This window comes from Chlorocebus sabaeus, chromosome 29 (genome assembly GCF_047675955.1).
Source record: "Chlorocebus sabaeus isolate Y175 chromosome 29, mChlSab1.0.hap1, whole genome shotgun sequence".
Taxonomy (NCBI): Eukaryota; Metazoa; Chordata; class Mammalia; order Primates; family Cercopithecidae; genus Chlorocebus; species Chlorocebus sabaeus.
The window spans coordinates 16,146,842-16,167,035 of NC_132932.1; the positions used below are offsets into that span (position 1 = coordinate 16,146,842).

The following is a 20,194-nucleotide window of genomic DNA, read 5'->3' on the forward strand; positions in this document are numbered from 1 at the left end:
TGAAACCAATTTTTACTGGGTTTGTTAACGGACTGTTTCATAGCCCTACTATTACTAAAGCACGTTCACATGCTAATCCACATTTTTTTCCGCAAGGCTTTTCAAAGTTGTGGTACTTCATACATAACCAAATCATGTCCTCATTTCACAGGTAGCCAAGACAAACACATAACTTCTTGTCTGAATTGCACTTGAGAGGAAGCAGGAGAGCTAATTAATAATTATGCTGAGACAGTGGACATAAATAAGGCCATGTGGCAGTCCCGAGGAGGGCCCAGGATGGTGCTCTGAAGCCACCTGTGCAGTGCTGGACAGATGGGAAGGGGCCTTTGGGAATGCTCACCTGGTGGCCAGCTCAGGCTGGTAGAGACTGACGTGCTTGCAGCTGGAGCCGCTCCAAGCACAGTAGGGGTCCCGGGCGAGGAGGCAGTCCCCACAGCTCCGGTACAGGCTGCAGTTGGCCATAGGCACCTGGACTACGCCCGAGTGCGAGGCCGCATACAGCAGCCCCTGCACAGCCAGACACGGGGATGAGAAGCGGGCACGGGCAGCCAGGGCCATTGCTCATGGCCACCCAGCTTGTATGCCTCCCAGAGCCACCCCCAAGAGGCCTGCTATGTAACCGGCGACCCCACTTTCTAATAGCTCATGACTGGATCCTGTATCTTTCCATCCTGCTGAGGCAAAGGAGGAGAAGCTGGGTGGGGACTGCTTGGTGCTCATGGAGGGCACCCCCCCAAGCACCCTGCCAGGATTCCTCCTTGGCCTGCTCACCCTGTGGGTGTCCAGGAGCAGATTCTGCACAGGCTGTCCCGATGAGAAGATCTGCAGCTCCTCAATGATGTGCACCCGGGGGCCCACGCTTACCGCCTTGTGTAGCCGGCCGTCACCTGGGGTGTGGACAGGACTCAGGCCCAGGGTGGACCCCACCGCCCATGACCCACCGGTCACGTGCACCCCTTCCCCTGAGCCTGCTGGGCTGCAGACACTTACCAGTGCCCAGGAAGAGGACATCGTAGGCGTGGTGCAGGCCAGGGACGCGGTGTACAGCCACGCGCTGGTAGCGAGCCTGGGGCTGCAGCAGCAGCATGTGGCTTCGGACCTGCCCGTCCATCAGGAAGTGGTCCTTGAGGAAGTTCAGCACACGGTCTGGGAGCTGCAGGGATGAGTTGATCTTCCTTTCCCGGGCACTGTTGGTGATGCACTAAAGGAGAAAGCAGCAGCATGAGGCCAGCCACACCTGGGGGCAGCAGGCAGGATGGGGGCCCTGGTTCCCAGTGGACAGTAGCAGTGTCTGTCCCCCGGCCCGGAGCCAGGGTACATCCCTGGCAGTGCTCTACAGAGCCGGCGTGCACGTCTGAGGGAGCAAGGACAAAGCCCAGGGTACGGGGAAACCGAGTGCTTGGAGGACTTCCTTGCTGTGCCTCCTCCCCACCTACCTCACATGCCCAGGGGCCTCAAGAACCAGGACCACACTCCCTGCTCCTCCGCACCCTTCACCAGTGCTCTCAGGAAGCCCTGGCTGGGCAGAGCACCCCAGCACAGTCGGCAGTTCCTTCCTGCCCCACCTGGGGCTTCCTGAAATTCTGAGAGGTGCTCCACACCATCTGTCAGGGGCTCCAGCAGGACCCAGCTCCAGCTGCCCACAGTAACAACGGCTCGCTGACACATCCTCTTTTGGTTTCCCTCCCTCCTCCTCTCAACCTTCTTATTCCTTCATGCTGCTTCCTGGCATCACTTCCCTAATAAACTATTTGGCACATCTATCCTTGTCTCAAGGTCTGCTTTCAGGGTAGCCCATTAGGCTAGAAGGGAGGAAGAAAGCACTATTTCCCCACAGCTTGCCCATTCAGTCACTTGATAATTAAATAAGCAGCTTGCAGCTGAGTAAGGGAGAGGACCAAGTGAAGAGATGATTGTAGCAGCCCGCAGCAAGCGCCCTGATGGGGACACACTTGTATCCTGAAACAGAACTGAAGACATTCTAACATTCATAGTTACCTCTAACCCAGTAGACAAAGCAGGCCTGGGCCTATGTCCCATATTAAACATGAGAAAAGAGATTCAGAGAAGCCAAGTGATCTGCCCGAGGCTAGGCAGCCTTGGTTCCAGCATGGTGTGGGGACCCACATCTTCCTAGCACCCCTTCTGGGTACAGGGAGCCAGTACCCACCGCTCCAGGCCGGGGTGTGGGCACCGGGTGGGTCACGGTGTACCACTGCTGCGTCTCACGGTTCACCTCCTTGTAGAGGCCACTGAAGACCCTCTGCACGTCCTTCATGGTGAAGACACAAACGGCAGAGCCTTCTGTAGTTCCCCTGTGCCTGCAGAGGAAATAATCAGATTAACCCAGGAGCCCTGGGGGCCCCAGCCCCAGCCACCCTTCACCCTTCCATCTCCAGCGTCTGGGGACCCTACCACTGGGAAGTGAAGACTCCATAGAAAAGGGTGTCACGCCAGTCCTGGGGACTGGGGCTCAGGGTGAAGACGTCCTGCAGCACATTGAACGGGAAGCCATCGTCGGGCCGTGAGCACAGCAGTTGGGCCTTGAGGAAGGAGGTCCAGCGCTGCTGCAGCACCCGCTCTCCACCCTCATCACCCTGGAGGGAGAGGCGGAAGGGCTGGGCTTAGGCACACGCTGAGCCATGACAGGGATGCATGGCACAGGACTGCTTTGATGGACCCACCCCAGACACCAGGACTAAAGGGCAGGAGAAGGCCAGGACCAACTTCCATCTAAAGTCAGAAGACCTGGAGGCAGTGTACATGTCCATCAGGAAGATGGTCCTTAACGTGACCAAGCAGAGCCTTCCTAAATATGGAAAGGAGGCTGCGATTCACTGCTGAGCAAACAAGGAAGCCAAAGGACCCCAATACAGCCTAATGCCATGTTCATGAGTGAGTTAATAATATAAGCACAAGGTCGGGACTATACTTATATTATTAATGCCTGTAATCCCAGCACTTTGGGAGGCCAAGGTGGGTGGATCACTTGAGCTCAGGAGTTTGAGACCCTGTCTCTGCTAAAAAATACAAAAAAATTAGCTGAGCATGGTGGTGCATGCTGGTAGTCCCAGCTACATGAGGCACTGAGGTGAGAGGATTGCTTGAGACTGGGCAGCGGAGGTTGCAGTGAAATCTCACCACTGCATGCCAGACTGGGTGACAAAGTGAGACCCTGTCTCAAAAAGGAAAAAATAAATAAAAATAAATGAATAAATACACAGTTACACATATGCCAAAAAAAAAAAGAAAAAAAGATGAGGAGAGGGCATTCTAAAATGTTAACAGTGACTCCTTCTTGTGCTGGGGTGGTAGGGTGACAACACTAATAGTTCACATTTAGTCACTGCCCGCCACATTTCTAAGAGCTTTACGTGGATTAATTAAATTAATTCACATAACAACTCTGAGGTCAGTGTTATTATTCCTGTTTAACAGGCAAGGAAACTGTTCACCGAGGGGGTGAGGACTTGCCCAAGATCCTAGGCCACCAGGGTTTGAACCTGGGCAGCTGGCTTCTGGGGTCTGTGCCCTCCAGCTGATGCTACAGTGCCTCTTCATCTTGTAAGCAACTTTTGTGTGTGCAGTTCTCTATTTTCACTTTTTTTTTTTTTTTTTTTTGGAGACAGTCTTGCTTTGTCACCCAGGCTGGAGTGCAATGGCACAATCTCGGCTCACTGCAACCTCCACCTCCCGGGTTCAAGGGATTCTCTTGCCACAGCCTCCCGAGTAGCTGGGATTACAGACATGTGCCACCACACCCAGTTAACTTTTGTATTATTAGTAGAGATGGAGTTTAACCATGTTGGCCAGGCTGGTCTCAAACTCCTGACCTCAGGTGATCCACCCACATCGGCCTCCCAAAGTGCTGGGATTACAGGTGTGAGCCACCACGCCCAGCTATTTTCACATTTTTTAAGTAAAAAAAAAAAAAATAGCTGGGTGCAGTGGCTCATGCCTATAATCCCAGCACTTTGGGAAGCCGAAGTGGGTGGATCATTTGAGCCCAGGAGTTTGAGATCAGCCTGGGCAACATGGTAAAATCCCATCTCTACAAAAAATACAAAAATTAGCTGGGTGTGTGGGCGCACACCTGTAGTCTCAGCTACTCGGGAGGCTGAGGTAGCAGAATTGCTTGAGCCCAGGAGGTCGAGGCTGCAGTGAACCGTGATTGTGCCACTGCAAAGGTCCTGTCTAAAAAGAAAAAAAAAAAAAAAAGTAGTAAGATATTTTAATTTAAAAGGTGAGAGAGAAAAGCTGCTAGCCAAGCTGTACCCCCTGGGGGACGGGAAAGGCCATGCATGGATGTGGGTGATCTTGCAGCTGTGGAGCCTTTGAGGTCCCTAGGGTGGCCACCCTGTCGCCTCATTCCCCTCACCTTGCAGATGCGGGCAATGCGGGACACGATGGTGTTCTCAAAGAACTCAAATTCCTGGCCAGTCTCGCTGAAGAAAAAGTAGATCTTGTCATCATCGCCTTGCAAGCTGCCCAGGCTCTCAGGAATGTAGGCTGAGGCCACAAAAGCTGGGTCTGTAGGGACCGGGTCAGGAGCTCAGAGTCAGCCCAGAAATCCTGGAGACAGGCCCTGCTGGGGGAAAGGGCCCCCTTCTAGGGCCCAGTGAACAGGATCCCTGCCCTCTGCGTGGTGGCAAGAGGACTTCACCTTGCAGCCAGTTGAGGGAGCTCTCAGTCTTGGTGGGGCGAAGGCTTTGGCTCCGGGAGATGGCCGGGTCATTCCCTTGGAAGCTGCTGACTGTTCCAGTGTAGAGCTCGCCATCTGCCAAGAAAACATTCCCATGGGAACGGGCTCTTCAGCACGGCCCCTTCTCCCTGCTCAGGACCCAGAGTGACCCCAGCACTGCCCGTTTTGCCTGTGGTGGGCAGAGAAGGAAGCTGGAACTTGGAAAAACCAAACCCAAGGCAAGCCCGTGGCCATTCTGTGCCCTTGGAAATAAGCATAGCGTGAACCCAGCCTGTCCAGAGCTAGCCCTCTGGCCCTGCGTGCCCCCACATGGAACTTCAATGAACCCATCCTGCCCCCAACACTCACCAACCACCAGGGCCGTGGACTTGAAATTCGGGTCGAAGGGACAACGGCCCTTGCCATCTTCCAGGAGGACATTCCCCTTCTCGTCCCTTGCCAGGGTGAAGTTCTCCACGTTCTGCAGGAGGGTGGACACATGGGCTCAGGGGCACTCCAGGGAATGAGCAGCGGGCTTGGTGAGAAAGCGAGAGGTGTGCAGGAGAAAGCAACTCTACAGGCAGGTGAGGTGTGCGGGACAGAAGGGGTCAGGTGTCAGGGAGGCTGTCCTGCTCCCCCAGGACACGGGGCCGAAGGGTTTGAACCCGGATAGTCGGCTTCCAGAGAGGCCTCACCAGACACAGTCACAGTGCCGCACTGTCTCACAGTGACCCGATGTGGACACGTTATCAGACCCACCTGGCGGAGGAGGTGAGGCTTAGAAAATGATGTGAGCCTGGCAGGGCATGGTGGCTCACGCCTGTAATCCCAGCACTTTGGGAGGCCCAGGCAGGCAGATCACGAGGTCAGCAGATCAAGACCATCCTGGCTAACATTGTGAAACCCCATCTCTACTAAAAAACAGAAAAAAGTAGCCAGGCATGGTGGCGGGCACCTGTAGTCCCAGCTACTCAGGAGGCTGAGGCAGGAGAATGGCGTGAACCCAGGAGGCGGAGCTTGCAGGGAGCCGAGATCGCGCCACTGCACTCCAGCCTGGACGACGGAGCAAGACTCCATCTCAAAAAAAAAAAAAAAAGAAAAAGAAAATGATGTGAGCCTGGAAGGGGCAGCAATGTGATTCAAACCCAGGCATGTCTGACCCCAAAGCTGGGCTGCAACCCACAGCATCAAATGCCACCCTCTGCTAGGGGTGTGTGCTGAGGAGGGGGTGTACAAGATAAGACAAGAGAATCAAGCAAAGGAGAGGGAGAGATGCTGGAAGAAGCAGGAGAGGGCAGCAAGGCCTGGGTGGGACAGGATCTTCATGGGTGAGTGACTGCACGCCTCCCTGCACAGGGAGACATGGCTGTCAGGGCTGAGCTTTGTGCCAGGGTGTGGGGCCTCAGGGCTCTTGGAGACCAGCGGTACCCAGAAACCTCCCTCTGGGCCCTGCCTTTCACCAGGGGTCCATGCTAAAGAACAGGATCCCTGAGGCAGAAAGAGGGGCAGTTCCCAGGCCAGCCTCAGGGCTAAGGACAGGGCACTCACGATGTAGGTGCACATGGGGCTGAAGGCTGCTGTGCCACAGGTGAACAGGTGACTGCTGCTGAGTGGCAGGAGGATCTTGATGTAGTTTTGACAGTCGCGCTGGGGGAAGGAGCGAGGGGATATCAGTCCCATGCCCAAGCATGCCACCAGGTGGCACCACTGAGCCCTCCCTACCACACGCAGGCCCGGCCTCTGCTCCCAGCACTGGGGATGGGGCACTCAAGTCCAGGAACAAAGAACCCACGGGTTTTCTGGGGCACAGTGGAGCATGCAGAGTGTGTGCTGCAGGGAGTCCCGCGGCTCAGCTAGTTTTGTGACTGGCAAACTTTCCTTCGGCCTAGGGCTGAGGGCACAGAATCCTACCCCCTTGAATTGTACTGGCCCCCAGGAACGTCCTCTTCAGAAGCCATAGGCTTCTGAAAGCCTTGAAAACTACAGGCCCCTCCCAACCAGGCGGGAAGCTGACGAAGCCACAGCCCAGAACAGGAGGAATGCTCAGCCCTGAATCCTGAACCCCAGATTCATGCATCACCTTCAATGGGGTGTCTAACTGGCACCTGCAACCAAGCTTCTGGCCCTCCCTAAAACACATGCTTCCCCCTGAGATCTTGCCACTTTCATTAATTCTGTCTTTTCAGTCACTGAGGCCCTAACCCCAATCAGCCTTGACACTTCTTGTTGGTCATACCCCATAATTTCCCACCCAGAAATCCTGGTGGCTCCATCTTCAAAATGCATCTGGAATCTGAGCATTTCTCACTGGTCTGAGTCACCACCATCACTCGCTCCTCACTGCTCTCCCTCCTCCTGTCCTTCCCCATGGAGGCTACTCTACCACAGTAGCCAGAATGACCCTCTTAGTACACAGGTGAGACCAGTCACATCTCTGCTCAGCCCTCCCCTGGCCTCCCAATTACCTCCCTCAGAGTGAAATCAAAAGTCCTGCCCCTCCTCCAGATATGCCACAGTCAGCTCCTTACCCTCTCCTGATCTTGGCTCAAATGTCACTTTTTTAACGAAATGTAACCTGACCACCTTATTCCATCCTACCCACCGCCAATAACATTTGTAAACTGACTACTTTTTCTTTTTCTTTCTTTTTTCTTTTTTTGAAACACAGTCTCACTCTGTCACCCAGGCTGGAGTGCAGTGGTGTGATCTCGGCTCACTGCAACCTCTGCCTCCCAGGTTCAAGCAATTCTCCTGCTTCAGCCTCCCAGGTAGCTGGGGCTACAGGTGCCCGCCACCATGCCTGGCTAATGTTTTTTGTATTTTTAGTAGAGATAGGGTTTCACTATGTTGGCCAGGCTGGTCTCGAACTCCTGAGACCACTCAGGAGACCATGAGGTGGAGACGTTGTGATCCACCTGCCTCGGCCTCCCAAAGTGCTGGGATTACAGGTGTGAGCCACTGCACCAAGCCTGCTTTTTCACAATTAAATCTCCAGTACCTACAAGTACATGGACACAGAGTGGGTGCTTAATCAATGTTAGCTGAATAACAGAATGGCAGCCAGGATTTGAACCTGTGTCTTGATCCCAAGTCCAGCACTCTTTTGCCCTCACCTTACCCAGCACCTGCTGCACTTAGGAGCAGGAGCAGGAGGCCTCTAGGGATGATGATGAGTCCTCCAGGAGAACCTGGGTTGAACCAGATTTCATCCTGTGCTTTGGCCAAAACCACATCAGAATCTGTCAGATGTGCTACATCAGGAATCATTTGCAGAGGGACACAACTCTCAACCTACCCAATCCCTGTTCATGCTGGAAGCTGACTTGTTAGTCCTTGTGTCTATGAGCCAGGTGCCTTACACCTATTAGCTTCCTGAATCCTCACTGTAAGCCCAGTGAGACCGGATCATTATCCCCATTTTACAGGTGGGCCCATTAAGACTCAGAGAGGTGAATCTACTTGTCAAAGGTTGTAGAGATGTTTAAGTGTAGTGCTGGGATTCAAACCCAGGCCTGGCCATCTCAGAAGCTTAAGCCCTTTCCACCCTACCTGGCTGTATCTGCTCCCACCTCCCGCCTCTGGCCTGGATGGAAGACTACCACCCTCCATCCCTCCTGCAGCTCAGCTCCCTTCCAGGTGCGGGCTCACCTGTGGGTCCTTGCCCTTGAAGCTGCACTGCTGTTTCTTCTCTGCGTCTGCACTCCAGAGCAGCTAGGGAATGAGAAAGGGGAAGGTAGTGGACAAAATGGAGGGTTTGCTGAGCCTCCCTCCTCTCCCATCGGCATCATCCTCAGACCCAGAAGGTCAAGCTTCCAGTCCATCTTCCCTCCGCGGTCCTCTGCCCAGCCTAGCCAGCTCCAGGCAACATCTCTCACCTCCTGGTACTCCCCGCCTGGCAGGAAGCTGAGGTTGCTATTGAGTGCAAAGAGGGCCTCTCGAGCACCCACGTACAGGGTCCTGCCATCCCTGCTCAGCAGAAGGGCCGTGTAGTTGGAGATGTTTTCGGCTTCGAATCTAAGGAATGGCCGCTCTTCAGAGCCTGGGGAGAGGAAGATGGATATTATCTGGGGCCACCCCTCCCACGGGAAGCCTCTTAACACCAACCTCTAGATGGACTGGTTTAAAGGAAGGTAATCAGCAAGACAAAGGGTAGCAAGGGGCTGCGGGCAGGGGGATCAGGTTTGATGGGCGAGCACCATTCCTGGACTCTCAAACATTGCATGAGAAACAATGCAGAGATGTATGTATGAGAATACTTACTACGGCACCCTTCACATTAATAAAAAACTGGAGACCTGAGTCAGTCCAACCAGAGGGGACTTTGCCAAAATCAATTATGATGCCCCAATCCAACTGAATACTACACAGTTGGGGGGGAAAAAAAAGGATGTATTAGAAGCTCCAGAAAAACAAGCAAGAAAGGCATGGTCAAAATATCAAGCAAACTAAAATATAAAGTGATGAGTTTTGAGCACATAATAGAATATTAAGAAAGGAAAATACATTTAACACTTTCCTTTGAGTAACATTAGACCCAAAGAGAAGAAAATGTAAGTGGGTCTTGCAGCGAATGTGATTTGCATTGACAGAGTAATGCAAATGTTGAGCACTGGTTTTTTTTTTGAGATGAAGTCTCCCTCTGTCACCCAGGCCGGAGCGCAGTGGTATGATCTTGGCTCACTGCAACCTCCACCTCCCAGGTTCAAGCGATTCTCCCACCTCAGCCTCCCCAGTAGCTGGGATTACAGGCATGCACCATCACACTCAGCTAATTTTTGTATTTTTAGTAGACATGGGGTTTCAGCATGTTGGTCAGGCAGGTCTCGAACTCCTGAACTCAAGTGATCTGCCCACGTCAGCCTCCCAAAAAAGCAGTGGTCTTTAACTTTGAGACTGATGGTTATTACACAGAATGGGAGTGTTTTCAATTTTGACCTCAGAAACCAGAACTGACGACAGACAGACATCATAATATGGCAGCAGGGTTGTCACAAGCTGCTGCCAATGGCTAATGGAATAATAAATACAGGCCAAGAGTACTGTATTATATTGCAAAGGTAACCAAATAAAGGAAGTGAATACAGCACGGTGACAGAATATGTTGCAGGGAGGAAGGGAAGGGAGATGTGAGGGAAAGTCAGGAAGTCAAATAAACCAAGAAATAGTGGTATAAGTATTTTACTTAAAAATGTGGAGGAAAAGGGCCGGGCGCGGTGGCTCACGCTTATAATCCCAGCACTTTGGGACACTGAGGCAGGTGGATCACCTGAGGTCGGGAGTTTGAGACGAGCCTGACCAACATGGAGCCCGTCTCTACTAAAAATATAAAATTAGCAAGGCGTGGTAGTACATGCCTGTAGTCCCAGCTACTCAGGAGGCTGAGGCAGGAGAATCGCTTGAACCTGGGATGCAGAAGTTGGGGTGAGCCGAGATTGCGCCATTGCACTCCAGCCTAGACAACAAGAGTGAAACTCCATCTCAAAAAGAAAAAAAAAAAAAATGGAGGAAATAATGGTAGAACAAGAACCCTAAGAACCCTAAATGATTAAAAGTCCCTTTTAAATTGGCCTGGGGCGGGGGAGGACACATGTTTTTGCTTATTATAATAAGCCTTTCTATACTATATATATATATTAAAAATATATATATATACGTGCATGTATCCTTGATGTATCCTTGATAAAAAATTTTATTTAGTTTTTGAGACTGAGTCTCACTCTGTTACCCAGGCTGGAGTGCAGTGGCATGATCTCAGCTCACTGCAAACTCTGCCTTCCAGGTTCAAGCAATTCTCCTGCCCCAGCCTCCCAAGTAGCTGGGATTGCAGCCATGTGCCACTACGCCTGGCTAATTTTGTATTTTTAGTAGAGACAGGGTTTTGCCATGTTGGCCAGGCTGGTCTTGAACTCCCGGCTTCAAGCAATCCGCCCACCTTAGCCTCCCAAAATGCTGGGATTACAGGTGTGGGCCACTGCGCCCAGATCTTGGTACACATTTTAAATATCTTTTGTTTTTGCAGAATAACAACAAGGAAAGAGACAAATTATCTACCACTAAGTGAAAATTAAGGTTATATTTATAGTATATATGGTCAAATTCTATTTTTTGTGGGAAAAATATAAGCATAGGAAAAAAATCCAGAAGGATGTATCACAAAATACTAAACCATGGGCTCCCTGGGAGAACTATAGGTAGCATTCTTTTCCTTTTTATCATTTTTAGATTCTATAATAAGCAGGTTATCCTTATATGATGTGAAATATGTAAATCAGAGAAGAACAAAAAAAAAAAGAAACACACATACTTATCCACCAGGGTACTGTTTATGCTTTGGGTAACTAATGGGTTTGGAGAGAAATTATTTTTAAAATTCTAAGCAGCTGATGAGAACAGAAAAACAAGTAAAGAGCAGCACCCTGACCAACCTCAGGCACGTTGTAGCTGACCAGTGGGTTATGACCACACAAACAGAAGCTGAGGAAGCAAAAAGTGCAACATGCCCAACCAAGCAGCTGTGAAGATGACTTCATGTGTGTTTACCTGTGGAGTGTTTTTACATACCCCCAGCCTGGTTCCACAAAGGGTGAGGAGACATGAAGAAAAGAAAGTAGTGAAATATAAACATTAAAATCAGGAGCAGAGAAAACCCAAATCTGAAGAAAAACATCTCAACCAGCAAGGAAGTAAAATTTCACATAAGTAGGTCATTGAGTCTGCACACAGCTGGTAGAGAAGGGCTGCGCCTTTAGTGCTGGGCCTCCTGGTGGCCAAAGAAAAATGGGAAATGAAGCTACTCCATCCTCAATGTCCATAAGGGGGCACACATAGCAGATGTTTGCGGGAAGCTCAGCCTTTTTTGTTTTTTTTGATTCGGAGTTTTGCTGTTGTTGCCCAGGCTGGAGTGCAGTGGCACGATCTTGACTCACCGCAACCTCCGCCTCCCAGGTTCAAGTGATTCTCCTGCCTCAGCCTCCCAAGTAGCTGGGATTACAGGCATGCGTCACCATGCCCGGCAAATTTTGTATTTTTAGTAGAGACGGGGTTTCTCCATGTTGGTCAGGCTAGTCTCGAACTCCTGACCTCAGGTGATCCGCCTGCCTCGGCCTCCCAAATTGCTGGAATTACAGGCATGAGCCACCATGCCCAGCAGCTCAGCCTCTTTTTTTTTTTGAGATGGAGTTTCGTTCTTGTTGCCCAGGCTGGAGTGCAATGGTGTAACCTGCACCTCTCAGGTTCAAGCGATTCTTCTGCCTCAGGCTCCCAAGGAGCTGGGATTACAGGTGCCCACCACCATGCCTGGCTAATTTTTAGTAAAGACAGGGTTTCACCATGTTGGCCAGGCTGGTCTCATGATTTCAGGTGATCTGCCCGCCTTAGCCTCCCAAAATGCTAGGATTATGGGTGTGAGCCACTGCGCCCAGCTGAAGCTCAGCTTTACACCTGGCAGCAAATGAGGAAGGAAGCCCTCGGGTGGGGGTGACACTAGTCAACAGGAAGACGGGGGTCAGGTGGCTGAGCCACCGCACCCGGCCCTCAAGTAGGCGCTTCTGTCAGGCAGCAGAGACATCATCTCACTGAGCTGTACATTCTCATACATGTCACAGGAGGAATGAGACATATAAAGATCACAGGAGTCTCATGAGGAGTGAGACCAGGACAAACAGACACTGTGGCCCCTCCTCATCTTTTGGATTTTTCCAGTTACCTGGAAACGAGGGCTGGTTCAGATAAGCTGGTTGCCCATGCTTATCTACCTGCAGAAGAGCCACCTGGGCGGGCCCTGTAAGTCTGGGCAGCAGACCGCCCTTGGAATCTGTCCAGACACAGAAATGCCAAGGATCAGAGATAAGCCTCAGTCCCAGGTGGCAGCTCAACCCATTTACAACTGGGAGAAGGGGTGGAAACCTGCCTCGGGCACTATAGACAGAGTGCAGCCCTACAGACCAGCCAGCCCCTGGTTCAGCCCAGGCCTCCAGCCCTCCAGCCATGCAGGGAGTAGAGTGAATGGAATGACAAAGGGACAGAAAGTGGAATGTGCCTTGGAGAGGCGGGTGAAGGGCCCCTTAACCAGGCTTTCTCCTTCTGGGGCTTCCCTTCCATACTTGCCCTCCTCTCTCTGCCCTGAGACTCAGACTGAAAGCCATGGTGTGCAGAGTAGAGTTAGAGACCTGGGTTCAAAGTCATCCTCCACCACTTACTAGCTGTGTGCCACCAGGACACGCCACTTAACCTCTCAAAGCCCCATTTTCCTTATCTGTAAAATGGGGAAAATAATAACACTTTGCCTCATGGGGTTGTTATTAGAAAAAATTAGATTACGTATGTAAATAATAATATACGTAATAACCCACATTTACTGAGACAGCTTTGCTCAAAACAACGTTGCATATGGTTCGCAGCGTGGCATGGTGTCTGGCACACGACCAACACTCAATGAGTAACTCAAAAACAAAATCCAAAAACCCCGCAGGAAAATCCAGCCTGGTGAGAGCTGCCAGAGGGGCAGGGCTCCTTGGGGGAGCTGGGCCTCCCTCATCCAGCGGGTTCACGAACTTAGCCTGGGAGATTCTAACTTAGGCACACACCTGGTCATATGAGGGTCTCAAGGCCAAAGCCAGAGAGCATCAGCTCAGAAACAGAGACCTGTGTGGCACAGGCTCATGTTGTGGGTGCGAGCTGGTATGTGCTCAGTGAGTGGTGTTACTGTCTAAGGGCCCAGGTGCTTGGGTCACCTCCAGAGTGACTGCAGACATCTGTGCAGGGCCCTGCCTAAGCTTGCCTGTGGGGTGTGTGTGTGTGTGTGTACACGGTACCGCAGGGCTTGTCCACGCTTGCGCACTCACTCCTAGGTGCTCTTTGTGCAGGGGTGATGAGAAGGGGGTGTTTCTGCACTTTACTTCCTGCGAGGGACTGGTGCACCTTGGGGTCAGTCTTAGCTTTTATGCTCTCCGTTGTGCCAAAGAGCGTCTCGCTCGCAGTCCTGGGCTGCCTATGCTGCTTGGACATCCTCCAAATCCATCTATCCAGTGGGTTAGTCCAGTATGAAGAAAGCAGGACATGCCAAGGCTGCAGCCAGTTTTCCCGCTCAAGATGAACCCTCTCCCTCCACCCCGACAGGCTTCAGCCAGGGGCTTCTCCAGGGTCAATGCATCCCACTAGGCAGATCATCCTTCAAGAAGGCAGAATGGGGCTGGTCTGGGGCTGCCGTGTCCCTCCCTGGAGGGAGACAGCATATGGAGTGGGCACATAAGACCTGCAGGGTCCCCACTCCCCACCCCAGGAAGTGGGGCTCTGAGTAGGAAGTGATGTGGGAATACTCAGCCCCTAGCCCCATGTAAGGGTCGTCCTTCCCTGTGACTCAGCCGGAAGCCTGGAGCTCTCTGGGGTTAGACAGGAATAGGGCTCAGCACCATCCCCACCCTGGGCAGTCCCCACCCCAGGCCAGCCAGCGAGTTGTAGCAGCGCTGTGACTCAGAGCCCCACCCCACCTTTCTCTCTACTGTGGCTCCGGGCACGGCAGCAAGACGCTGACCTGGCCCTAACATCCCACCCGCTACAGGCCCCAGCATGATCAGGCCAGAAAACACCAGTTTCCCTGTGGAGTCGCTGGGGAAGGGGCCTCCAATGCAAGGAGGCAGCCAGTGGCCTCCCCCACTCTCAGAGAGGGGTCTGGGTGGGACAAGTCCCCAGAGAGCCTCCTGAAAGACTGTTATAGCCCTTCGTCCCCAGGGATGTCACAACTTAAGTCACCAGAACCTTGGACCCACTTATCCCAGCAGCAGCCCCACCTCCAGGGCAGGAGTGCTGACGGGGCGCAGTCAGCAGGAAACTGGGACACACAGCCAACCTGGGTGCACTTCCTTCCTCCACACGGCCCGGCCGGTGCTGGGCAGGGCAGCCACCTCTTCCTCATGGAGCGTGGAGGAGGGGGCCACATTCTGCTGACACCAGCCCAGTGCCAGAGTCAAGTCCCTCGTTGGGGATGTTGTGTGCCAAGGGTCCTCCCATGGACTGAGGTCACCAGGAAAGTGGCAACGAGGGCAAGGCAACCCGGCCTCACAGCATCTGTGCTCCTGGGGCATGTCCTGGAAAGCCACTGCTACAGCTCCAAGTGGGCAGACCAAGAGCCTCTGCCGGAACCTCCAGGCAGTCCCAGCCCCGACCTAGGGCCTGTGCCACGGCTGCACACACCACTGCTGTCACCTTAGGAGCCTGCCTGCTGCCTGCCTGCTCACAGGCCTACCCAGGGCCAGCTCGATCTCTGCTCAGGGGCTGGCTCCCCACTAACAACTCCGCTCCTAGGGCCTCTGCCCTGGGTCTGCCTTCCTGCCTTTATAGATGTCTCCACTTCTTCTAAGGAAATCGGGGTCATCAGGCATAAACAACCTCAACTTCCCGCCCCCATCTCCTCAGAGACCAAATCCTATGTGACCAACTCTACCTCTCAGAAAGCAGTTTTGTTCCAATGTCCATTCTAGAAACTTTTGTGCCTCCCTCCACCTGCCTTAGACAAGCTCCCAAAGAGAACAGCCATCCCATGCCATCTCTGCCTCTCACTTTCCACTCACGCCTCCACAGAAGTTGGGCCTCAGCCAGCCCCACGCTCAGCAGGGACAGCCCTGCCAAGAGCCCAGGGATCGCCTTGCTGCCAGACCCCAGACACGGGTGATGCCGCCCCATCCTCTAGGTGTCTGTGCCCCCAGTCCCAAGCATCACCCCATGTCTCCCTCACACACCTTCTGGGTCTCCAGCCCTCAAAGAGCTAAAGTATGTAAGCACCTCCTCAGCCCTTTAAATGGATTAAGTCGTGCCATCCTCACAAGGCTGCTGTGGTTTATTACCTCCGTTTCAGGTGTGAGTCAGCCCTGGGAGGAGTGGTGGGGATGCCATTTGACCCTGGGCCACCTGGCTGCAGAGTCTGTGTCGCTGACCACCCTCCCACCTCAGGCTTTGCTCCTGAATGTTCTTACTCTCTGGGTCCGTCCGCTCTTGGCCCTGCTCCTTTTACTCCGTTCAAGCTCCTGGGTCCATGCTCATCACGTCGATGATGCGGATGCTGGTGATCCCCAAATCTCTTCATCCAAGTGCAGATCCTTCTCTAATACACCAGACCCCACAGCGCAGGAGGGCCTCTGTGGGTGCTTCCCACCACCTCACTGCCCCGTTCCAGTCCCACTCCCTGGCTTGGGATTTTGTGTCTGTGTGTGGCACCACTCACCTGGGTGTCTAACCATCCTTCTCCCTCTCCCTCCTAAGTCCAGTCTATAATCAAATCCTGCCAATTTTCTCTCAATATTTTCCAAGTCCATTCCCCTTACCATCCCCACTACCACAGTCCTGAGCCGGGCACCATCCTCTCTCACCCAGGCCACCACCACAGCAGCCTCCCAACCAGCCTCCCACCTCCAGGCCAGCTGCTATCCTGCAGCCAGAGGGCTCTCTGGGAGCCATCACTGTTCTGCCTAAAAATTTCAATAGCGCCCCGTCGTCTGAGCTCCTAACTTGCCAGCCTTTGCCACCCACCCACCTCCTGGTTCAACCAAGTCACATGGAACTGCAAGTCAAGGGCCCATTTCTCATCTCCAGTCTGTTCAGGAAGTCCCCTCCGCCCAGAAGGCTTTCCTTTTGACTAACTCACACTCATCCTTTGAGACTCAGCTCAGTTCCACCTCCTCTAGGAGGCCTTCCTGAATCCCCAGCTAGGCAAGGGCCCTTCTCCGTATGCCCATCATTTCCTGTTCACATGTCTTGCAGGCCACTGGTGACACTGTCTGATGATGGCAATGTTTGATGTTTGATGATGATGATGATGATGGTCTGATGGTCTATCTGTGCTCTTTCTTTCTTCTTTCTTAAGACAGTCTTGCTCTGTCGCCCAGGCTGGATTGCAATGGCATGATCTTGGCTCAGTGCAACCTCTGCCTCCTGGGTTCAAGCAATTCTTCCGCCTCAGACTCAGCCTCAGCCTCCCGAATAGCCGGAATTACAGGCACCCACCATCATGCCTGGCTAATTTTTGTTTGTTTTTTATTTTATTTTATTTTTTTTAGTAGAGATGTAATCCCAAAGTGTTGGGATTACAGGCATGAGCCACCATGCCCGGCCTTTGCGCTCTCTCTTCCACCAAGTTGAGAGCACCTTCAAGATCAAGACCATGTCTTATTCATGTTTGCATCAACTGGTCAGGCGGGCTCCCAGCAGTTGTTCCATAAACATTTGTTGACTGAACAAATGAATGACACAGTCCCAGTCAGAATGCTCCAGCCCAGAGAGGGGCCCCAGATAAAAACGGGGGAATGTGGAGGTCCTGAAGCTTCATACTCACAAAATTGTGTCTGAGAAGCACTGCTTCCACTCTGACCCCTCCCAAAAGCACTGAACACATAGAAGTATAACAGCTGACAGGAGTTCGACTTAGGAGTTTCCTAAGTTTTAAATATTAGCAACTAATTAAAATTTTTCTCTCTTTTTTTTTTTTGAGACGGAGTTTTGCTCTTGTAGCCCAGGCTGGAGTAAAATGGCACAATCTCGGCTCACTGCAACCTCTGTCTCCCAGGTTCAAGCAATTCTCCTCCCTTAGCCTCCTGAGTAGCTGGGATTACAGGTGCCTGCCACTATGCCCAGCTAATTTTTCTATTTTTAGTAGAGATGGGGTTTCACCATGTTGGCCAGGCTGGTCTCGAACTCCTGACCTCAGGTGATCCACCCGCCTCAGCCTCCCAAAGTGCTGGGATTACAGGCGTGAGTTACCGTTACCGCACCTGGCCTAATTAAAATTTTTCTAAAGAGCTTGGAAGTCAAACAAAATATATCCCCAGGCTGGCTGTGGCCCACTACCCCTCAGTCTGCAAACTTCTGTCTGAGACGTGTGCCCCAGTCTCCTGTGTGCCACATTCCTGACCAAGTCTGCCAGCTCTGCCTATTTCCAACCATGGCCATGCCATGCCATGCCACCAGGGTTCTCGGCTGGATCCCTTGCCCCGTCTAGACTAACCTCAACAGATTTCTTTACCAGATGGAAATATATAACCTGCAATTATTCAAGGGCTGAGGTGGGTCATCTCGCTGCTTTTGTACGATTCACAGTGAAGCAGGAGGCAGCTGTTCTAATGGAAAGAATGTGGTTGCTGAATCGAGAACTGTGGCCCAAGGCTTGGTCCCAAACTCTTCTATAGCTGCATGACCTTGGTAATGAGTTAGCTTCACTGAGCTTTGGTTTCCTCATCTGCATGAGATAAAGCAATACACTTCCATATCCAACAGCAGTGCCTGGCACACAGTGTGTGCACCGCAATGGCTGCTTTTCTTCGCTCTTCCTGTTGGCCCCCTTCCTAGAGGATGGGCCAAAAGGTGCCAAAAAAAGAGGACACAAAGGCTAATTTGGCTTCTCTTTAGGAGTATGATAAAATGACGGCTTCTGTCTCCTACCTACCATCCCACTGAAACTCCCTCACCACAGGCCCCCCACCTCTCTGAAGCCTGTTAGACTACAGGATGGGCTTCCAGATGGATCCAGGAGTGCAGAATAGAGCTTCCATGCACAACAGGTCAGATCACAGGCCTGAGCGGCAGAACTCTAGCAGTTGGACAAAACACTCCACCTCTGTGTATCACTCTGTAGTCACTCTACTCTTCTGTGACTATCTCTGCCACAGAGCAGGAGCCAGCCCCTAGTGTTCCAGTGTTCAGTGCCCAGAAGAGGGTCGATGGTGAGCTAACAAGTATAGACCCAGTGTGGGCACCAGGCTTTTTTTTTTTTTTTTTTTGTAAGTCAAAGATGTTTTCTTCATTTCTTCCATTTGAAGTGCTCTCCGATGACATCCATGGCCTGAGACTCCTTGCCACAGTCCTTAACTACTATACAACTGCAACCAACCACTTTATGGGGTTTCCCCTCTCTGTCAATTTGACAGAGGCCTACCCATTCCCCCCTTTTTTTGTTGTCATCAACCTTAATTAGGTTGATTTGGTGCTCAGTACAAAGGGCCTCCGCCAACTTGACATACACAGTCTCATCACAGTTGGATGCAAGCACACAAAGATGGGCTTCGCGGTTGTCTAAGGCTTTGGCAGCTTCGCAAATTCCATGTGCTAGGCCATTGTGGATGAGGCTGTCTTTAGCACCTTTTGTAAAGCAGTATTAATGTCCATTACACCTCCAGCAGCACTGCCTTCCTCGGCCATGGCAGTGGGTTACGGGTGAAGCAGAATCGTGAATGCACCCGAGCCTGAGCCTCCGTCTCTGCACAACTTGGTGGCAGCAGGGAAAGAGCCACCAGGCTTTTAATTATCTTATCTTACAGACAGGATAGCTGTCCTGCTCCCAGCACACGGAGGACAGAATGTAAAGAGGAGGGGCAGGGAGACCAGCTGGGGAAAAACATAGAGAATTCAGTCCAAGGGAGCAGATTTCCCAAAAAGCTAATCTGAGGGAAGGCGGGCCTCGACCACAGGAGTCTCACGTTGTGTTGTTCCTCTTCCCCCTGATCCCCAGGGAGGGCCACATCATAGGCCCCCTGAGTCCTGTGCCAGCCTGAGCACCCATGGGGGTGGAGTGAGAGGCAACAGGCTCTAAGAAGATAAAGGAAGGAGTGATTGATGACATGACCCAAGTCTAGCCTTTTCTCCAGGCCTTGTGCCACCCTCTGTCTCTTGCCTAGAGGATGAACATGCTGGTATATCCAGATGTGCCCCAAAAGTTGTGCAAGTTTACAGCTTTCCTGGGTTGGCAAATAGGTATTTCAACACCAGCTGGATGTGGGTTGTGCAGAAGGCAGAGCAGAACCAGTGAGGGGCAGGTAGGGAGAGGCATGGTCCAGCCCCATGCAGAAGAGGTTCTTCAGGCAAAGGAGGACTTTGAAAAGGCTGAATCAGGAGCACTTAATAACTGGGCTATAATTAAGCAGGACCCCTGATAATGACCTCCAGTCAGTCCTTGGGGGCCTTGCTGTGTCTTTTCTACCAGGGCAGGCGCTAAGCCCGACAGGCTTGGCACCTAGCAGAGGGACTGCATACCACCAGTGTGCACCAAAATGGATGCAAATAACCTCACCAAGCAAGGCTGGCAGGGGATTTCTAGCACAACAGAGCAGAAGCTACCTTTTTACCATGGAAGCAGCACGTGCCAGGCACCACGCCAAACACTTTACATACATTATTTCATGTAATCCTCTCAGAACACTGTGAAGATGGCCATTACTCCTATCTTGCTAATGTGAAAATGGGCCTGGAGAAGGCTGGGAGCTTGCCCCAGGTTGTGCAGTTAGTAAGGGTGGCAAGCTACTTTATAAAGCCAGGCTCTGAGCATCCACAGTTAGAGTGCCTTCCACTTGCCTCTGCAGAACCAGAGAGATGCCGGCCCATAGGACAGAGCTGGAGACAAAGGTTCATGTCCAGTTGAGACCATGTCAAGGAGGGAAGCCAGTAAGCGGGGTGAGGGCTCAACAAGCGACCAGCATCAAGGCTTCCCAGGGCAGCCTTGACCCTGGCTGCCTCCTCGAGGGCCAGAGG

The 20,194-nt window shown here is 52.3% G+C and overlaps 1 protein-coding gene and 1 pseudogene across 3 annotated transcripts in view; both read right to left on the reverse strand.

Moving 5' to 3' along the window:
- SEMA4B (semaphorin 4B) overlaps positions 1–20,194 on the reverse strand; it is a 44,051-nt gene that overhangs the window by 3,773 nt on the left and 20,084 nt on the right. For all 3 annotated transcript variants that reach the window (XM_073013010.1, XM_073013012.1, XM_073013011.1), the window contains exons 3-13: positions 8,560–8,723; positions 8,333–8,395; positions 6,233–6,331; positions 5,054–5,165; positions 4,667–4,780; positions 4,382–4,533; positions 2,419–2,600; positions 2,174–2,324; positions 994–1,204; positions 775–890; positions 344–510 (exon numbers count right to left, since the gene is read on the reverse strand). In XM_073013010.1, the coding sequence (XP_072869111.1) occupies positions 344–510; positions 775–890; positions 994–1,204; positions 2,174–2,324; positions 2,419–2,600; positions 4,382–4,533; positions 4,667–4,780; positions 5,054–5,165; positions 6,233–6,331; positions 8,333–8,395; positions 8,560–8,723 (1,531 nt within the window). The remainder of the gene's footprint in view (positions 1–343; positions 511–774; positions 891–993; positions 1,205–2,173; positions 2,325–2,418; positions 2,601–4,381; positions 4,534–4,666; positions 4,781–5,053; positions 5,166–6,232; positions 6,332–8,332; positions 8,396–8,559; positions 8,724–20,194) is intronic.
- Positions 18,369–18,964, reverse strand: LOC140710681 (small ribosomal subunit protein eS12-like; annotated as a pseudogene).